This window comes from Phoca vitulina, unplaced genomic scaffold (assembly GCF_004348235.1).
Source record: "Phoca vitulina isolate PV1807 unplaced genomic scaffold, GSC_HSeal_1.0 scaffold1, whole genome shotgun sequence".
NCBI lineage: Eukaryota > Metazoa > Chordata > Mammalia > Carnivora > Phocidae > Phoca > Phoca vitulina.
In genome coordinates, this window is record NW_022589704.1 from 95035111 (window position 1) to 95052661 (window position 17551).

Sequence of the window (17551 nt, forward strand, 5' to 3'; positions counted from 1 at the left end):
ACGATCTCTGCAAAGGAATTACAAGAAAGTCATTTAAGCCCATTTCCAGACCTACTGTGCTGGCAGGATGGGGAAATAAATAATCAGCGTCCTGGCCTGAGAGAGCTTCCTCCCGGGGGTGGCCCAAGCGCACGAGGGTGAAGAGGGGCAAAGCTTATGAAGCTCTTTCCACAGGATTCTCCCCAAGGACTGAGGGGACAGGGGTGGCAACGTGCGGGATTGAGAGCGGGGGCGCAGAGGCTCCCGCACCACCTGCTGCAAGGCTCGGCTCCAAGGAAGGCGAACTTAGCACCGTGGCGTCCCGGGAGCACTCAAGGTGGATCGCTTGACTGAGACGGGGGAATGGGGCGGGGACTTAAAAGAGGGACCCCGGGCAGCCTGAGACTGCGAGAGGACACGGGAGTATGTACTAATAACCCGTGACTTTGAGGCGATGAAGATGCCCGGCCTTTTGAAGAAACGGGATAGAGGACAGCAATTCCCTTCTTCACCCCGATTTGCTTTCTGGTGGGAACTCGCGACAGTTGTCCCAGGGGACCGCCCTGTCCTAGGCTAGGCTACCGTCGCGGTGTCACTGCACCCTCCAGCTGTGCGCGCAGGCAGGGGAAGGAGGGCTGCCCGGGGCAAACGCGCGCGTCAGAGCAGGGTCCTCACCACACCCCGCCCACCCTGCCGCAGCTGAAGCCAAGCCTGGCCATGAACTAGGGGCTTCTCGGAGGAGAAAAACAAAAAGGCGCAGCTGCACCGGCCACCCCAGGGAGCCTGCAGGTGTGCAACTTTGCCAGGCGCACGCGAGCACGTCCCCCTCCAGCCAGGCGCCCCCGGCTCGGGGCTCGCGCTGCCAGCCTCGCGGCAACCTCAGCCGAATAGGCAGCCCTGGGGAACGCAGGACCCAGCTGAGCACGCAGTCTTTCGACCCCACTTCGCAGGTCCCGCAGTCAGCGCCCGGCCAGTCCCCGCGGCACCTGCTGCGCCCTCCTCGTGCTTTCCCAATCCGCAGCCTCCCAACCTCGGGAAACTACACTCTCCCTCTCCCCCTGGCGTCCCTGTCCTGGGGACGTGCGGAGGCGGGAGACGAGGGCGATAGGAAGGGGGTGGGGACGTGAAAAGACAGTCCCAGCCTTCCTCGCCCGCCACCCCACCCCAACTCGGCAGCCGTCACGTGGTGCCTGGAGTGGGAGGTGGGGAGAAGACGAGACTTTTTTGGGTGCTCCGGCTCGCCAGTAGTTCCTCCAGTTCTCAGCCGCCAACTCCGGAGACGCCGCGCTCTGCCCGGGCGCGCCAGCGGGAGGAGCGGCGACCCGCAGCCGGGAGCCCGGGCACGGGCGATGCTGGCGCCGCCGGCGGCACCTGCGGCTCCTCTTGGCGGCGGCGGTGGCCTCGGCGGCAGGAGCGCGGGCCCCAGCAGCCTCGGCAGCCACAGCCGCTGCGGCCCGGGCAGCCTCCGCCGCGGTCGCCGCCTCTGATGCGCCTGCCCTCTCCCGGCTCCGCGGCTCCGGGAGGATGTGGGTCCTCGGCATCGCAGCAACTTTTTGCGGATTGTTCTTGCTTCAAGGTAAGAAAACGAAAAGGCCAGCAGCCCCGCCAGGCGCGCACACCCCATCTACCCGCCCGCCCCTTCGGCCCCCCGGGCACCCACCTCCGGGCCCGCGCTGCGCAGGGGTTGCCCAGCGGGAGTTTGGCGGCGGCGACTGGTGCTGGTGCCCAGAGGCGCTGGATGGGAAGTCTCCAAGTCCCGCGCTGCAGGAGGAGAGGCGGGAGCGGCGGATTTGCGGGACTCGAGCTGCAGATGCTCGGGCTTGCGCGGTTGGGAGAGGAAGCAGAGCTGGGGAGGAGGGAGGGTCTGAGCGGTGCTGGGGCCTCGCGGAGGGAGAGGGGGCGATGAAGCCCCTGACGCCGCCAAGTTACCCGGCGTTTCCAGGAACCGGTGGGAGTGGCGCCGCCGACAGGTGAGCGGCGCGCTGGGCAGCCTGTGGCCGGGGCGCTCCGGAGCTAGGTTGCCGCGCTCAGAGCGCAACCGTCGTGGAGATGGGAGAAAGCGCGGGGTCCGGGGCTTGTCTGTCCGGGAGCATGAGGAGTTAGGTCTAGACAGGAGCTCCTGGATCCGAGCAGAACAGCCAGGCTGTGGCGATGAGAGGTGCGAAAATGTCTCACTCCTCTCCGTTAAGCGAACGGCTCTCGAACGAGCGCTGCAGAGCTGGGACTCCGACCGGGGACCCTAGCCAAACGGTTGCCCTGAAAGCCAGGAAGAAATGGTTGTTGTGTCGCGGCTCGGGGTGCGCGCGCGCACACAGACACACACACACACACACACACGCCCTTTGTACGCGCTGTGGTCCCCTCTGCTGCTGCGGGGACTGTCCCGAAGAAAGGCCGGGGACTCGCGGCGCTTCAGCACTTGGCGCCCGGCACTGCCTCCTGGGTTCCTGGGTGGTCGCGTAGGGAGCCTCGGAGCCACCGCACAGGAACGCTGACGACAAAAATTAAAACTAAAAAGGCGTCTGCGAATGCAATCGCGAATGGTGCCAAAATAGTAATTAAGTAATTTGTAACCAATTAACAATTAGGCAAATCCTGTGCTGTAGATTGGAGCTGAAGCTTGTCTCTGGAGCTACTTGTGTACCCGTCCTTTCAACTTCCGTGGGGGAAAGGCCAGGTGCGGTGTAGGACGGGCGCTTTATTTCTGGACATTTGGTCCAGGGGTCTCAGTCAGAACTCAACTGAATCCTGCGGGACCCTCGGTGTCCGCGCCGCCCCCTGCCGGCTTCAGCCACAGCCGCCTTACGTGGAGACCCCCGGGTCGCCGAGCCCAAGAACGCCAGGGATCGGGATCCGTGGCTGGCTGGGGCCGAAGAGGGTCGCGGTTTCCGGTGTGGTCTCTGTGGGGGCTGGATCTGACCCCGACTGCGTCTGTCCCCACAGGCTTTGCGCTGCAAATCCAGTGTTATCAGTGTGAAGAATTCCAGCTGAACAACGACTGCTCCTCCCCCGAGTTCATCGTGAATTGCACGGTCAATGTTCAAGACATGTGTCAGAAAGAAGTGATGGAGCAAAGTGCGGGTAAGAACCCGGTAGCCCCCACCCCTCTCCAGCCTCGGCCAGGGGTAGGAGTTGGGGGATGGGGGGGGGCATTACATTACAGGAAAAGGGACTGACTTTGATTTAATGCACACACACTGGTTATCACGGATTTACAGTGCTGGCAAAATGAAGAGTTCCAAGTTACTTTAATCTCATTAGAGTTAATTACCAGGGCTTCTCCCCAAGGGACTCAGGAGGGGAAGTGCATTTAAAGTAGTGGCTCTCCTCTTTTTATTTACTCCCCTCACCTCCCTCTGCTAAAAGCTGATCAGGAGGCTGGAAAATATATGGATAACCAGCTCTGCTTGGGCAACTAGACAGTAGCCTGTGAGCAGTGTCAGCCTGAAATATGAAGCTAGTTGGAGTTCCCAGAGGTCAGAGCTTGAAAAATGTGTTTTGTCATAGAGCCACGCCATATTTCTTAGAAGAACACTACAGGATCTTTATTTAATTTCAGAGCTACTGCATCAAATTCCTGGCACAAATTGCCAAGATTGTTCAAAGGAATGTAGTTCCCAGCCCCACAAGCTTAGCTGTTGGCTGGCTGATGAGAGGTGCTGGGCTCTATGCAGAGAAGGGGGTCTTGGGAGAGCAAACCTCACTTACTCCAGCTGACCAGAGTCTTCTCCCCGACCTGGACCTCCCCAGCCCCTCCCAATAGTCTTACCAGAAATCAGAGTCCCCTACAAGTGCACCTGAAACTTGGGGAGAGTGGGTGGAACTCTAGCTTCAGTTCCAAGGTCAAACCCATCAAGGGAGACCTTGCCCTTTTCAGGATAATAAAAATAGGGGCAATAGCATCATGTGGTGACTGATGTGGATTTAACCAAAGTGCTGCCCCCCCCCCCCCCCCCCCGCCCTTGAGTTTGCTGAACGGTGGGGCCCACAGAGCTTTTGGTTGAAGGGATTAAATCTGTGAAGTGATTCTCTTAATCCACTAGCAAATGAATGGCTCCAGTTTTCAAGGCAGCATCTTGGAAAAGTAGTTTCTTGTCAGAGAGGGGCCTGGAAATGCCCTGTTGCCAAGCACAGGGATATTGGAGGAGCAGAGAGCCAGCTCATCACTGTGCCATGACGCGGTGTGCTTGGGTGGTTTTAAAAGCTGTTCCTTATAGGTCATTAGGTGTGGTTTCTTTCCACCAAAGTCGCTCTTTGGGGAAGTCTGAGACCTAATTGCTCTCAAGAATAACTTGTCCCAAGAAAAGCAGCATGCGTTGTTTTGTCATTTGTCCTGGGATTCGGGCTATTACAAGAGCCAAACAAAATTTAGTGACGATACTGTAGCTAAGATTGATAGCTATGATTTTGATGAGTTGTTTCTTTTTTCCTTGTGTTTCATTCCTGAGCATTTTACCTGAGCAAAAATTTGCCTTCTTACCAGAGGAACTGCTGTGATTTCAGTTGGAATCATTCTGAACTCTTCAGTGTTTTTTGTTTTTGTTTTCAAATATTTGCAGCTTTCTTCCAGGCGGTAGTTTAGAGCCAGAAAAAAATAAGGATAAACTGTGGACACATTAGGAACTTCCTTGGGATCCTCTAGGCTACTGCTTATCTGGGTTTCATGTTTTATCAGCTGGGATATGGTTGAGACAAGGAGAGAAAAAGATATGAACCAAACTACAGCCAAATGAGGTGCCCTTTTTCAGAGAGATATTTCTTCCTCTCTAGAAGTATATGTAAGATAAATACCACACACTCCATTTTCCAAGTGCTGTTTTTCCTCTTCCTTTATTCTCTCCTCCAAATAATATTGTAAAAAAGGCAGAGCAGGCATTATAATGCCGATCCTATCTACGGGAACCTTTAGCACCCAGTCTCTAAGCGCGCGGCCTGAAGTTGCTCTTCATTGGATCAAGATGGGCACCTTCTCTCCAAACTAGGCTCCTCCAGCCATATGTCAGAGGCCAGAGGGTGGACAGTGAGTGAAATAATAAAGCAACCCCAATTGTGAAGTCTGAAAAACAGAAACAGTTGACAGACTCCAAGGAAAATTCTGTTAGAAGGGGAGGGACACACCTTCTAAGCCTGAATTCAGTAGAAGTCAGCCAAATGCACATTTCTGCGTCAAAAGAGCAATGTCTGGGGGTGTGCTACTCCCAAGGCACTTCCATTTTCATCCCCATGCAGTGGTGAGACCAGTCAATGTAAGTGACTCTTAACCCTCTTCGTGCTGGCAGGGATGGGAGAGCCAAACTAAGATTAGACCTTGACATGACCACAGGTAGTGCAATCATCACAGTCCTAAGAGTGTGCGTGCCCTGCGCAGCAGGTCCTTTCTTGGGTGCTCTCTGTGGAGCAGCTCATGAAATCTGGTAGTCTTCTTTTGCACCCCTTGTTCCCCCAGGCCTCAATCCCCCAGCATTTAATTCTGCAGGGTTAGTTTTTCCACTCTGGGGAAAAAAAAAAGTCACACCTGTTACATGCTACTATTAAGAACCAAAGTCAGAATTATTTTCATTGGATCAGTAACCGATTGTTCTGAGAAACTTAGTGCATTAGAGCTGAAAGGCCCCAGTGACTCAGAGTTAAGGTTGCAGATCAGAATCATCCTGGAAGTTTTGTTGAGATCCACATGCCTCCCCTCACCCTTGAAGAAGCAAGCCAGTTCACTAAGTCTGTGAAATACTCCACATGGGTCCTTTCGAAGCTCCCCAAGTGACTCTGGGGCGCCCTGAGTCTGGACTGACTTTTTTGGGTTCTAGAGGAGGGAGACCAGGGCCAGAAAAGTTACACACCTGGTCCACATCCACCAGCTGACTATTACCAAGAGGCACCCGCTTTCCTGAGCCAGCACCTTACATAGTAAAACGTGCCACCAGGTTTGCCTGAAAAGAGGATTCAGGCAGAGTGCTAAAGATTTAGATGGTCTTCATGTCCACCATATTCACCTTAAAGGCTTAGTGAACTGGGTGATTGGACAGGCCACAAAATGGATATTAAATGAGTATGAGAACCAACCGGTAGGATTTGTGAAGCCTAGTGGTGTATGGACTGGCATTTTTCATAGGTCTAGGAAAAGCATGGTTTTAACAGACTAAGAGATTTTAATGAACCAAGCAAGTTTGACATTAAGCAGTGATGAAAGGCATTCTCTTTCCAAAAAAATACCAGCGATGCAATATGCTCAGGCCTTTAGTTAGTCCTTTTTGGATTAAGTCTGCAAACTCAGCTCTTACGAATTTTGAGGCAGGTACATTTAATTTTCAGTTGGGAAGTACATTTAAAATTAACCTTTACCTATTCCCCAGAGTGGCATTCCTATTAGGTGCGGAGATTATTTCCCGCTGCTCTTTTTTCCCTTGGTCATTTCTGGAGTGATAAGGCACTGGGCTGTGGGGAAGGAAAGCCTTCTTTCACTGTACTTACTAATTGATATTTAAATGTTTGCATAACAAATGACTTGTTCTCACAAGTTCTGCTCTTAATGAGTTAGCTTCTACTTACCAGCACCCTTGATAATGACATTTCTTTTGCTCTTGCTTATCACTGCACTCCGAAAAATATTTCAAATATTGATTGTCATTTCAGAATAGAAGTTCCCCCCATATGAATTTTTAAGCCAGGATATAAAGAATGTGAATTTGCATTTGTTTGACAGTGCAATCTTGTAATTAGAGTTTTTCCTCTTGACTAGATACAGTGAAAGGGGCATAATTTAATTTTTATAGACTAGCCAATTTCTGCCCTAAGTAAAATATAGCTCTGTCAGTGAGCAAAATGTTACAGGTTCTCCTAAACCTTATTTAAAAGTTAAATACAGTATATTGAGAGAAAGTTCATGGTCTGAATCAGTAACCTAATCGATCTCTTCACCCATCCTTTGCAACATGCATTAATCTATTTGTCTGTTTTGCAATACAAGAGTTACTGATTTATATGCCATGTTGCATCTACATTATAGCTGTATAAGTAATGGCTGTTTTCCTTTTGGATTAGTTAGTTGCCCATTAAGTTGGGCAGGGATGGTTCCATGCCTTGGAAAGGTTAATTTTATGCCTTATTTTCTCATGAGCTAAATAAGGGATAGCAAGTGAGGACCTGATGTCCCCAGAACAGTCAGTCATCCACTGTGAGGCTGTGGTTAGCTTCCCATTTGCACTATCTTTTCTTGTGTATATGTACTGCTGAATTTCACCACAATTTAAAATAATAGGCTCCAGTTTGTCCTTGGGGTAGACTTGGCAGGAAGCAGGGTTAGTTCTGCTAATCAATATTATTATATCACAGTTCCTTTATACATGGATTCATTTATTTAAGGTGCACATATGCATGTGTGTGCACCCAGATACACACAAAATGGCTTATCCACATATGTATGTATCTTTTTACATTTTTGCCTATATTCATTTGCATGCACACCTATATGATTCATGTCAGAAAAATAAAAATGTTGAGTCTTCCTCCTTTACAGACGTTCAGATCATAACTTACTTAATCTGTCTTATACCGTAGGCACAAAGACATTTTCTAACATTTTTTCCCAGAACAGTTTTGTTAAGAGCACCAGTAGTAGCTGATCATCTTCCAACGTCCCCCGTCTGCCCCATATCTTTGTTTCTCCTACCTCTTCTCTCCTGTCATCTCCTGGATCCCACCTGCAGTCCTTACTTTCTCACCCTCAAATCCATTTTGAATCAATCACACGAGCTACGGACTGTCCTCTAAGAACGAAGCGAAGAAACAAGTCCAAAACTAATCATTCTATTTGAATTTTGCTAAGGAGACCCCCACCGGTTGTAAAACTTTAAAATCAAAAAGATTCAGATGCCAAGAAAGATATCCTCAGATGTTAACACAGCCCTGCTCTAAAGGTTTCCGTGTCCAACTCGATCAAGCTATGAATTACACAGGAAAAGATTCGGTGCAGCGCATGTCAATATCACACCTCCATTCCAGCAGGCCACTAAAAGAACACCTCTCTCTTCGGGGCGAGACATTTTGCCAGTTTGTTCAGTTAGTCCTCAAGAAGCATCCATCTTTTTCAGGTGGCAGGCAGAGCTGGCTGCTGAGGAAGTATTTGGAGAGTAAATATCAAGTGTCTTTAGTCCCTTGGACTCTCCAGTAAGTGAAGCATTTGTTTATGTTAACTTTCCAGCTGAACAAGCAGCCAATGTGGACCTCCCATCTCCATAGATAAAATGTTTGAAGATTGATCCAGCACTCCCATAACACTAATTCCTCCCACTACAATTTCATGAAAGCTTCCATCATTGATGGTTTTCCTAATGAGTTTAAACAGAGAGGCTTCAAAGCTGGGGAGTTTTCCCAAGTGAAAAATGGAACAGAGTATGAAAACAAAACACACCATTTCCTTTGAACTTTGGAAAGGAAATCTTCCCTTATATATTCCGGAAACAAAAAGGATCTGGATCTGCAGCCTGCTTCCTCCCTTTCTCCCTCTCTTTCCACCCTTGCTTTCTTCTTTCCTTCTTGCCTGCCTGCCGCCCTCTTTCTCTCTCTCCTCCTCCATCCCTCCCTCTCACCCTTTCTCCCCCACTTTCTTTTTCTTTCAAACTTCTAGAATGATTGAATGACTTAGATTCTAATGCCCAAATCTGGCAAAGGTTTATTAGCACGCTATGCAGAAAGATCCCAACCCCTGTTTTTAGTACTTGAGTGAGAAGGGCACTCAGCTCCATTGGAAGAGAGAGCACCCATGTTCCTGGCTCCCCGTGCTTGGTAACTTTAAAGAAGTTACTTGATGTCCCACGGGCTGAGCTTCCTTCCCCGCAAGATGTAGAAACAGGCTGTTTTCTTGTGAGACACAAGACAGTGAGAAATGCTGTCCGTATAACCACCTTTAGGAATCCTAAAAGGAGAAACCTGCCAGAATGCTCACCAGGAGTTGATTCATCTACTATCTGTACCCACTTCTGAGGACCAGCCCAGGTATCAGCCTAGGTTACTTCGCACACAATTTCCTCAGACTGAGAGAGTCCTTGAATGTAACCTTGAATTCCTTCCAGTAGGATTCTCATAATTAGCCTAAAAGGTTTACAGTGAGATAACATCCTAACTTGATAGTTGGTAAATCTGAGATGCAGAGAGGTTGAGCAATCTGCTTAAGAACACACAGCCACTGGGGACTGAAATTCAAGTCCTTTCCCTTCCCTAGATTTCTTCCCATTATTATAATGCCATTTTTTTTTGCGTTCTTTAATAACAATTTTTGAGATATAATCTAGGTTCCATAAAATTCACCCTTTTAAAGTGTACAATTCAGTGGTTTTTAATATATTCAGAGTTGTAAGTATAGTCTAATTCCAGATATTTAATTCCAAAACATTTTCATCACCCCAAAAAGAAACCTTGGGCCCGTTAGCAGTCACTGATCTGGGCACCACTAATCTACTTTCTGTCTCTACGGATTTGCCTATTCTGGACATTTCATATAGATGGAACCATGGAATATGTGGTCTTTTGTGACTGGCTTCTTTTGCTTAGAGTAATATTTTTTAAAATTCATCCATTTCACATCTCATTTTGAGATGTCTTCCCTCCTGCTTGTGCAGGAGCCTGAAGGGAAAGCTCAGGTTTGGAAAATGCCTAAATTACGGAGGGGATGAGAATGGGGTAGGAATGGGGTGTGCTTGTGAACTTGAAACATGGACTGATTGGCCAATTTGCTGAACCGAACTAAAAAACCTGTGCCAAGAGCAAGTCATTCCAGCGAGTGGTAGGGCAAAGGAGTACCCGTTCATCAAGCATCGATGTCCTAAGCACGGGGCTGTCCATCCACTGCCATCTATTAAAGACTTAATCTGCTTCTCCAGGAGGGGATCTTAAATTGGTTGATGCTAACCACAAGAATCCTCAGGCACCTGGATGGGCTATTCCTACTGCCCAAAGCTCTTACTTCGATGCTAGCGGCCCGTCCCAACACCTGGCATCACTGATAGGCCAGGGGTCTCAGGAATCGTGCACCTTGTGGGCTAGAAGAGATCTTAATTTATCATTTTACGGAGGAGAAGAAAGGAGTTTTCTTCCCTGAGGCCTTAAACATCTTGAGCAGTCCATTTCTCTTTCTTCCCTTGAGAAAGCTTGAGGGTAGAGCTGGTTGAGACTTATTCTGGGGAGGGATTTTGATGAAGGAGATGGGATTCTGACATGATTAGGTCATCCACAACCAATACTCAGGGAACATGGGCAAGTCTGGCCTTCTTCTCCCCAACCAAATCACTTATTACAGCTTCCATCTAGGCAGAATTATGTACTCCTTTAAAAGTGGGAAATCTCTTTTTTTCTGTTATTCCCTCAAAAACTAAGCTGGATTCTTCCTTATCCACAGTTTTCATTGTGGTGGAAGTGATGGTATTTTGGGGAGAGGAGAATCACTGGTTGAAGAACAATATCTTTCCTCCCCTGGGCATTCTACAAAAGGCCTTGTCTATAATTTAGGAGCTTCAACCAAATCTGTGATGAATCAGCCAGCAAATAAACCAAAGAATGATGACAGATGCCATGAATTCTTTCTATCTGAGGTAAAGTTTGGGTTGTGGCCACATTGTGATTCAGGAACTGTTTTCACAGGCCAGAGCCCCAGGGCATGTTCTCTTACTAATACTTTGCTCCCAATCTTCCGATTGCCTCCACCACAGTACAAAGCAAAGCAGGAGATGAACTGAATTAAGTGCTTCAGATAAGGTGAAACCATAGAGAGCTTCTAATAAATTGCTTTTTTAAAGGAACGCATTTAAATAGAACAAAGCAGTGATGGTTCACGACGTTGATGTCGAGCTTTATGACTTTGCAAACCATGAGAGAGGGATCCAGATGCAAAAGTGATGAAGTGTTGTATTATTTTAAGGAAGTTGTGATACTTGGTCCAGTGCATTTCATTTCTCACTGGACATGGACAATAGCTTTTTATGTTTTTCTATTTCTTGGACTTGTTGGCGGGAGCAGAGGCATGATTGGAGACAGTGCCAGAGGCGGGTGGCACCAGGCGCGCGGCGCTGGGCCCGCTGTGGCCCGTGCGTGCGGTGCTCGGCATGAATACGAATGTGCAGAGCAGTTTACAATGCCCTCCGCCGGGGCTTCTTCAAAGAGCATCTGCGGAAGCAGGTGTATTCAGTGACACCGGGCTGTGGGTTTTATGCACTGTTTTATTGCTTATGCAGAATCTAGCAAACCACTTGGGCCTCCTGTAACTTCAGAGAATCTGTTCAGAAATAACAAGAGGCTGGGCAGGTTGACTAGTTTTCCACCCAGTGGAGACATCCAAACTGGGAGTGCAAAGAGATCCAGGCTTCAAAGCCAACCCAGATTCTTGGGAGAATTTCCACGGCCTTCCGAGGGAAAGGCAGCCGGTGGGTGGAGGAACACCTGGAGAGTGAAGAGTTAGCTAACTTTCTCTGAAAGGTCAAACAGCTTTCTACTTGCTGTTGGAAGGGAGGAAAGAATGAAACAAGGCAGAAGCAGACGTTTTACATAAGTGGATTAAGATCTAGAGAGACTCAACCAAGCCCTGTAGAAACTGGCACTGGGTGGAAAAGCCAGCCAGGGCTCCTGCTTATATGTGCCTGTGGAGAAGCATTTGAGACTCGACCTTCCTCGTGTAGGTGAAGACAGGAGATGACACAAGGATCTTCCGACAATATTATCTTTGTTCAGCGTTCTGCAGCCAGCAGTTTGCCTGGCGCCAGAACCTTTCTGTGTTTTAAAGCATCTTTTCCTAACCCAATTGAACTACAGCTTTATGCTCTAGAGCCATTCATGGTTTTCATTTCTGGATACAGGGCTCCTGAAAGGACGCTGTGCTCGTCAACCTCGCTTACTTCCCCCCACCTTCCTCCTCCTCCTCTCTCTCTCTCTCTCTCTCTCTCTCTCACACACACACACACACACACACACACACTTAGACTCGCTCACGGGTATGCAGACACCCAATAAATATTTGCTGAATGAATGTACTTGAACAAATCAAGTTTCAAGCAAAACCAGATAAATTGATTGGCATTTAAGAAATATTAGACCAGAAATGAGGGAGCTTAAATCTCTAGCATAAGAAGAAAACTAGAGCAAAGGTAGGTTTAATATACCGTTTGCTTTTCAGTTAAACTAGAAAAAGCCAACTGATGCCTATTCGTCACAGTTGTCATTTAAGGAACAACTCTAAAGTGTAATACACCCCAGTTTTTCTAGTTTGTCAGCTCACTTTCAAGCCCCATCTAGCTGTGCCCTGCACAGGAGTATACACCACCGTCTATAACATCCAGCTAGCTTGGTAGTCCAGCCAGCAGGGGGCAGGACACCACCTAGCCAATCCGGTGTATGTTGTTTGGAACTCGGTGCACCGCGGAGATCTGTCTTGGTTGTGAACTTCCTAAGGGAGAAAGTACCCCCCCTCCCCCACACAGTCACATGCCTGTACTCCCCCAGCAGACCTCTGCCCCCCACCTGCAGGCCTCTCTCACACAGAGAGTTCACTGAATGCTGAGAATGCAGCTTGAAATACAAATGGGTATGCTCCCCCAGAGAGAAGCCATCCAGAAGACTTTGGGCCAGGGGACATACTTCTAAACGAGTTAGTCTGGGAAAACTAGACCACAGAGGGAAGCAGGGTTATGGAAAAAAGACCATGTTTTTGCTCAGACCATCACTGCTGTCTCGCACTTACACTATTCCACTGAGCTCTAGAGCCGACTAATTATATTGTTGCCCCATTTATTGAATATCATTAATAGCCTTGTCGTGAAACCTGAGTGCCATTCTCAAAGAAGCTCTGGCTGGAACAGCTCCCAGGCCTCAAGAAGCACTGAGCTTTCCCCCCCATTAGTCTGTGGGGCACGCTTCAACAGGGAACAAGTAGCCATTGCTGCCCATAGATTCACGTGTACTCTTGCCTGCACTCTAGACCTCACCTTCTGGGTCCCTTAACAATGCTTTTGGTGGCAAGTAACAAGGACTGAAGCCATAAAGACATTTGTTGTTTACCCAACAAGGTAGCCCAGCCATAGTTGGTCGTGGGGTGGTTCCTACTGCTTAGTGATGCCATCAAAAGCCAGGTTCTCTCCATCTGCCTTCTCACTTCCTAAGCATGTTGGCTTTCTGCTCTAAGGCTTGTTGCCTCTTGGTCACAAGGTGGCTGCTGTGTTCAAGTTACAGGGAAGTATAGCATCAGGAGCTTTGATCTTTAGCTTTTCCTTTTAATAAGAAAAAGTAAGCTCTCCCGAAGGTCCCCAAGAGAATCCTGCTTATTTTCCATTGGTCAGAACGGGGTCTCAGGGCCACTACTTGCTGTAAGGAAGATGGCAGGGTAGGTTTTAGGTGGTCAACTGTAGTGTCTGCCAAATCACCTTTTGAGAAATCCACGCACAAAATCGGAAAATCCGCGCACAGTGCCTCTAGGAGCCCCTGGAGAAAGAACAGGGATAATTCCCTCTCCTCCACAGCACCTTCTCTTTTGCCTAAACTGAACACTGAAATGCACTGCCGAAGGACCTTCATCCTAAATCACTGTCACATCTTGGAAAGGGAAAGGAATGCATACACGAGTGTGCTGAAGTTTAATTCAAGATGTCTGTGACGTTCCAGAATTTGGGTTCACTGAATGCTGAGGTGTGAGAGTATAACTACATGTTAGTGCGAGGATATTTTCTACGGAAGAGAATGCCATGTTCTGGCAACAGGTACAAGGGTCAGTTTGGGTTAAAGACTTAGACGTTCTTGGCTCATTCCATCTGGAGCCATTATGCCACCAGCGACACTCTTTTTCCTTCATTTGGGTGAATTTTTGTGCAAGAAACTGATGATTCAAGTTTTATGTCCCTCTATGTTAATCTTACCCTTTCAGAACAATAATCGGAAGGACTTCAAGGTTAAAAATGCAGGAGCACAGTTTCATAAATTATTGAAGGGCACTGTTAATACTGAGATAATAAGTCATGAATATCTAGTCCCTCAATCCCCCATGGCAAACAGGGGAACAAAGACACCAGCTGAGGGAAAGCAAGTGACTGTGCAGAAACCTTCCTGGCTCAGAAAGTTATAAACGAGCAGACAAGTCCAAATCTAATGTGAAGCCGAAGTAAAACTAACAATTGGCATCATACATTATGGGTTGGTTGCTTGCTTGCTATAATTAAGTTGGCATCAGTGGTTAACAGCCTTGAAAATTAAACTCAACAAAAAAAACTTTTGAAAAGGGGAATCAAAGGCTTCTGAATAATGAAGTTAACACATCCCTGTTATAAGGAAGAAGAATGGTCTTGCGGCATCTTGTTTCATGTCTATTTTGTGGTAGCGATGGTGGTTTTAACAGACACGTTGATGTTCACCCTCAGGGGTCGCTGCGGCGCCTTCCCGTTACTGTCACTTTGCAGTCCCCGCAGCACGGCTGGGACGGACGTGACGTCAGTATGCGTGTGCAGTGTAGAACTTGGCACTTGCCTTGGTTTTGTTTTGGGGTTTTTTTTTTGTTTGTCTTTTTGGCCTTTTGAAATAGGTTGTTTAGCATTCTTGTTTGGTTTCTGTGGCCATCTGTAGCGCAAATGGAGGGGTTTCTCTGGCTTTTTAAAATATTCACGTCCATGGCACAGGGGAAGCACTTAAGAGCCAGAACACAAAATTATCCAGAAAAGAACTACCTTCTGGGTTTTCTTCTTTCTTTATGCTTGATAAACGGTGCCCATCATGGCAGCAATGAGCACAAATATAGATGAGCCTCTCCTTCCTGAGCTGTTCCCATTAGAATGCAGACGGTGTCAAAATTCCTCACATGGTGTTCTTTAAGAGAAAAAAATATATACTTGGGAACAGATCGAAGATCTTTTTTCTCACAGTTTCTTTCAGAGCTCCGTGCAAATGCATATAGTTCATTCCAATTACCCGTTTCCAAGCATTTTTCTTTGAGGAGTTGTTCCTTGTTCTGCATAGAATATTTATTGTGATGTAATCATAACTCTGGTGTAGTAAGTGTTGGTTATTTTTTGAGTAGGGGAAGATTAGTCTCACTCCCAGACGGGCATTCATACAAGTAGCAGTTTGCCGTAAAGGTTGACTTTAAAACTAAATTGTACAACGTGGGGTGAAAGTAATGGACTATTAAAGGCTCTATTTAGAAATGTCCATCTTTGTACCAGCGAAGAGAGCAGATGCAAAGCAAACTTTTGGAAAAGATAAACGCACAACCGGTCCGTAAAGAGGAAGGAACACATGCTTTATGCCTCCATTGAATTGCTGTTGGGGCAGAGGCTAAAGTGAGAAAACTAGGAAAAGAGCTTATTTTAAAAATATACTTAGAGCCAGGAGGTCATAACAGAAGTAGAGTCCCATACTCTTTGGGATGGCTCCAATTTGCATGTGGATCTGTCTGCGTGTATTTGGAGGTAGACTGGAGCATGATGTTCTACATCCTCTTTTTGTCCCAGTACAGCTCAACTCAACCAGCAAAAACAATGTTAAATAGTTATTGTTTATGATATTCAAAGTCCAGAGGCTACTTGGAATAGAGATTAGCTGGAAAATGCCTCCCAACTCCAGAATCATGGCTATAGAATTCAGTTCTAGGACACCGTGCAGACTGGGGCATATGGAACCTGGTGGGGTCTAGAGCATGCCCAATGGTTTATCAGCCTTTCTTCTTACCCAGGTTGATAAACCAAAAATTGAGAAATTAAACAAGGAACAGGGCAAAAATGTACCACAGTAACTGAGAAAGATAAGCTGAAGGGAATATCTGTGGGGTGAGTGTCAAATGGGCTTCCAAATGAGCTGGTCTATCCAGTCTATAAAGGCTGAAGAGGGGAAGATTCTTGTCCTGATGAGCATGGCAGAACACCTATTTGCTTTAACCCATTCACTCCCAAGAAGGAAAAGAAGACAAATGGATAATGTGTGTCTGCTTTATTCTTCCCACATTTACCCATCAGGTATGTCATTCCTTTGAGGATGAGGGAATAGAGGTCGAGAGAGGCCAGGAGTTACACTGAGTCCTCTTCATCTGGAAGGAAACAGATTGGCAAAAACATTCCCCTAGTAATCTTCCTTCAAGCCCAGGGCCCTCCCCACCTCCCCTGAAAAATGGTCATTTCAGGATTCTCCAAGGTCGTTGAGGCAAGAGTGAAGTAGTTTGGGGCTGCATCTGTCACATACATATTGGTCATCAGCATGGGCAATGGCCAAGTGTGTTTCACTGAAGTGTGTGTTTGGATAGTACATAAAAAAATGATACAGGCTTGTCCCTCAATCATACTAACGTCTTCTTTTAAAACTTTTTATTTTGAAATAATTTGGGACTTACAGAAAAGCTGCAAAATGGTGCAGAATTTCCATATACCCTTCACCCAGCATTCACTAATGTTAATAACTTGCATAACCATAGTACAGTGACCAAAACTAAGAAATGAACATTGATGCGATACTCTTAACTAAGCAATGGTTTGTATGTGGATTTCACCAGTTTTCCCGTTTTCTGTTCCAGGATCCTATCTGGAATCACACATTGCATTTCATTGTCATGCCTCCTTAGTCTCTGCTAATCTCCAACAATTCCTCATCCTTTCTTTGTCTTTTGTGATGCTGACACTTTTGAAGAGGACTGGTTAGCTTTTTGTACACTGTCGCTCGATTTGGGTTGGTCTGATGTGTTCTCCTGGTCAGGTGGTGGTTATAAGAATATTCAAAAGTGACGTGCTATCACTTTTCAGTGAATTCTATCAAGAGGTGTGTGATTCAGCATGTCTTATTACTAGTGATGTTAACTTTGATCCCTTAACTAAGATGGTGCCCACTGGGCTTCTCCACAGTACAGTGACTGTTTTTCCCTTTGTAATTAATATATTACTTGAAGGAAATTCTTTGAAACTATACCAATATCCTGTTTCTCCTCAAACTTTGCTCAATAATTTCAGCGCCTGTTGGTGTATCTCTCCCACACCAATCATTACTGTGGTGTTCTAATAATAATTTTTATTTCTCTCATTCCTTCTGCATTAGAATCCTTCTGTAAGGTAGAGCTGTCCCTTCTCCTGCAAATATTTATTTCCTCATTTACTTAGTTGTATATAGGCGTATACAGATGGATATTTACTTAATTCTGTGGGTTCTAGTCCAGTACTGTTTATTTTGTTGCTCAGATTGTTCTAGCTGTCCCCTGGGAGGTTGACCTCTGTGTCCTTTGAACATGCCCCATCCTTTTTTGAACACTTCCCTCTATTCGGCACCACAAGATAAGACACTCCAACTCATCTTAGATTTTCCTTCCCTCAGCCCTGTTTATCACTCCTCTGTGGTAGTTGTGTTTTTTAAATTAAAAACAAAACACCTCAAGTCAGGAAGTTAATGTTTCTTAGGCACACATCATGGGCTGGCACAGTCCTGGGTGTTTTTCAGGCATTTGTCCTCTTAATCTTTGCATTTGAGTCTGTTGGATAGGTATACCTTTCTCCCTCTTCAAAAGTATAAACAGGCTTAGAGAAGTTCAGTGCGTGACCTTGGTGGTAATTCTATAGTCTGGGTCTGTTGGACT

At 46.9% G+C, this 17551-nt stretch overlaps 1 protein-coding gene across 1 annotated transcript in view; it reads left to right on the forward strand.

Annotated features, from left to right (window-relative positions):
• Positions 1-439: 439 nt before the first annotated feature.
• LYPD1 (LY6/PLAUR domain containing 1) overlaps positions 440-17551 on the forward strand; it is a 44254-nt gene continuing 27142 nt past the window's right edge. Inside the window, exons 1-2 of the mRNA XM_032411801.1 lie at positions 440-1555; positions 2923-3060. Coding sequence (XP_032267692.1) covers positions 1504-1555; positions 2923-3060 — 190 coding nt within the window. The 5' untranslated portion in view covers positions 440-1503. The remainder of the gene's footprint in view (positions 1556-2922; positions 3061-17551) is intronic.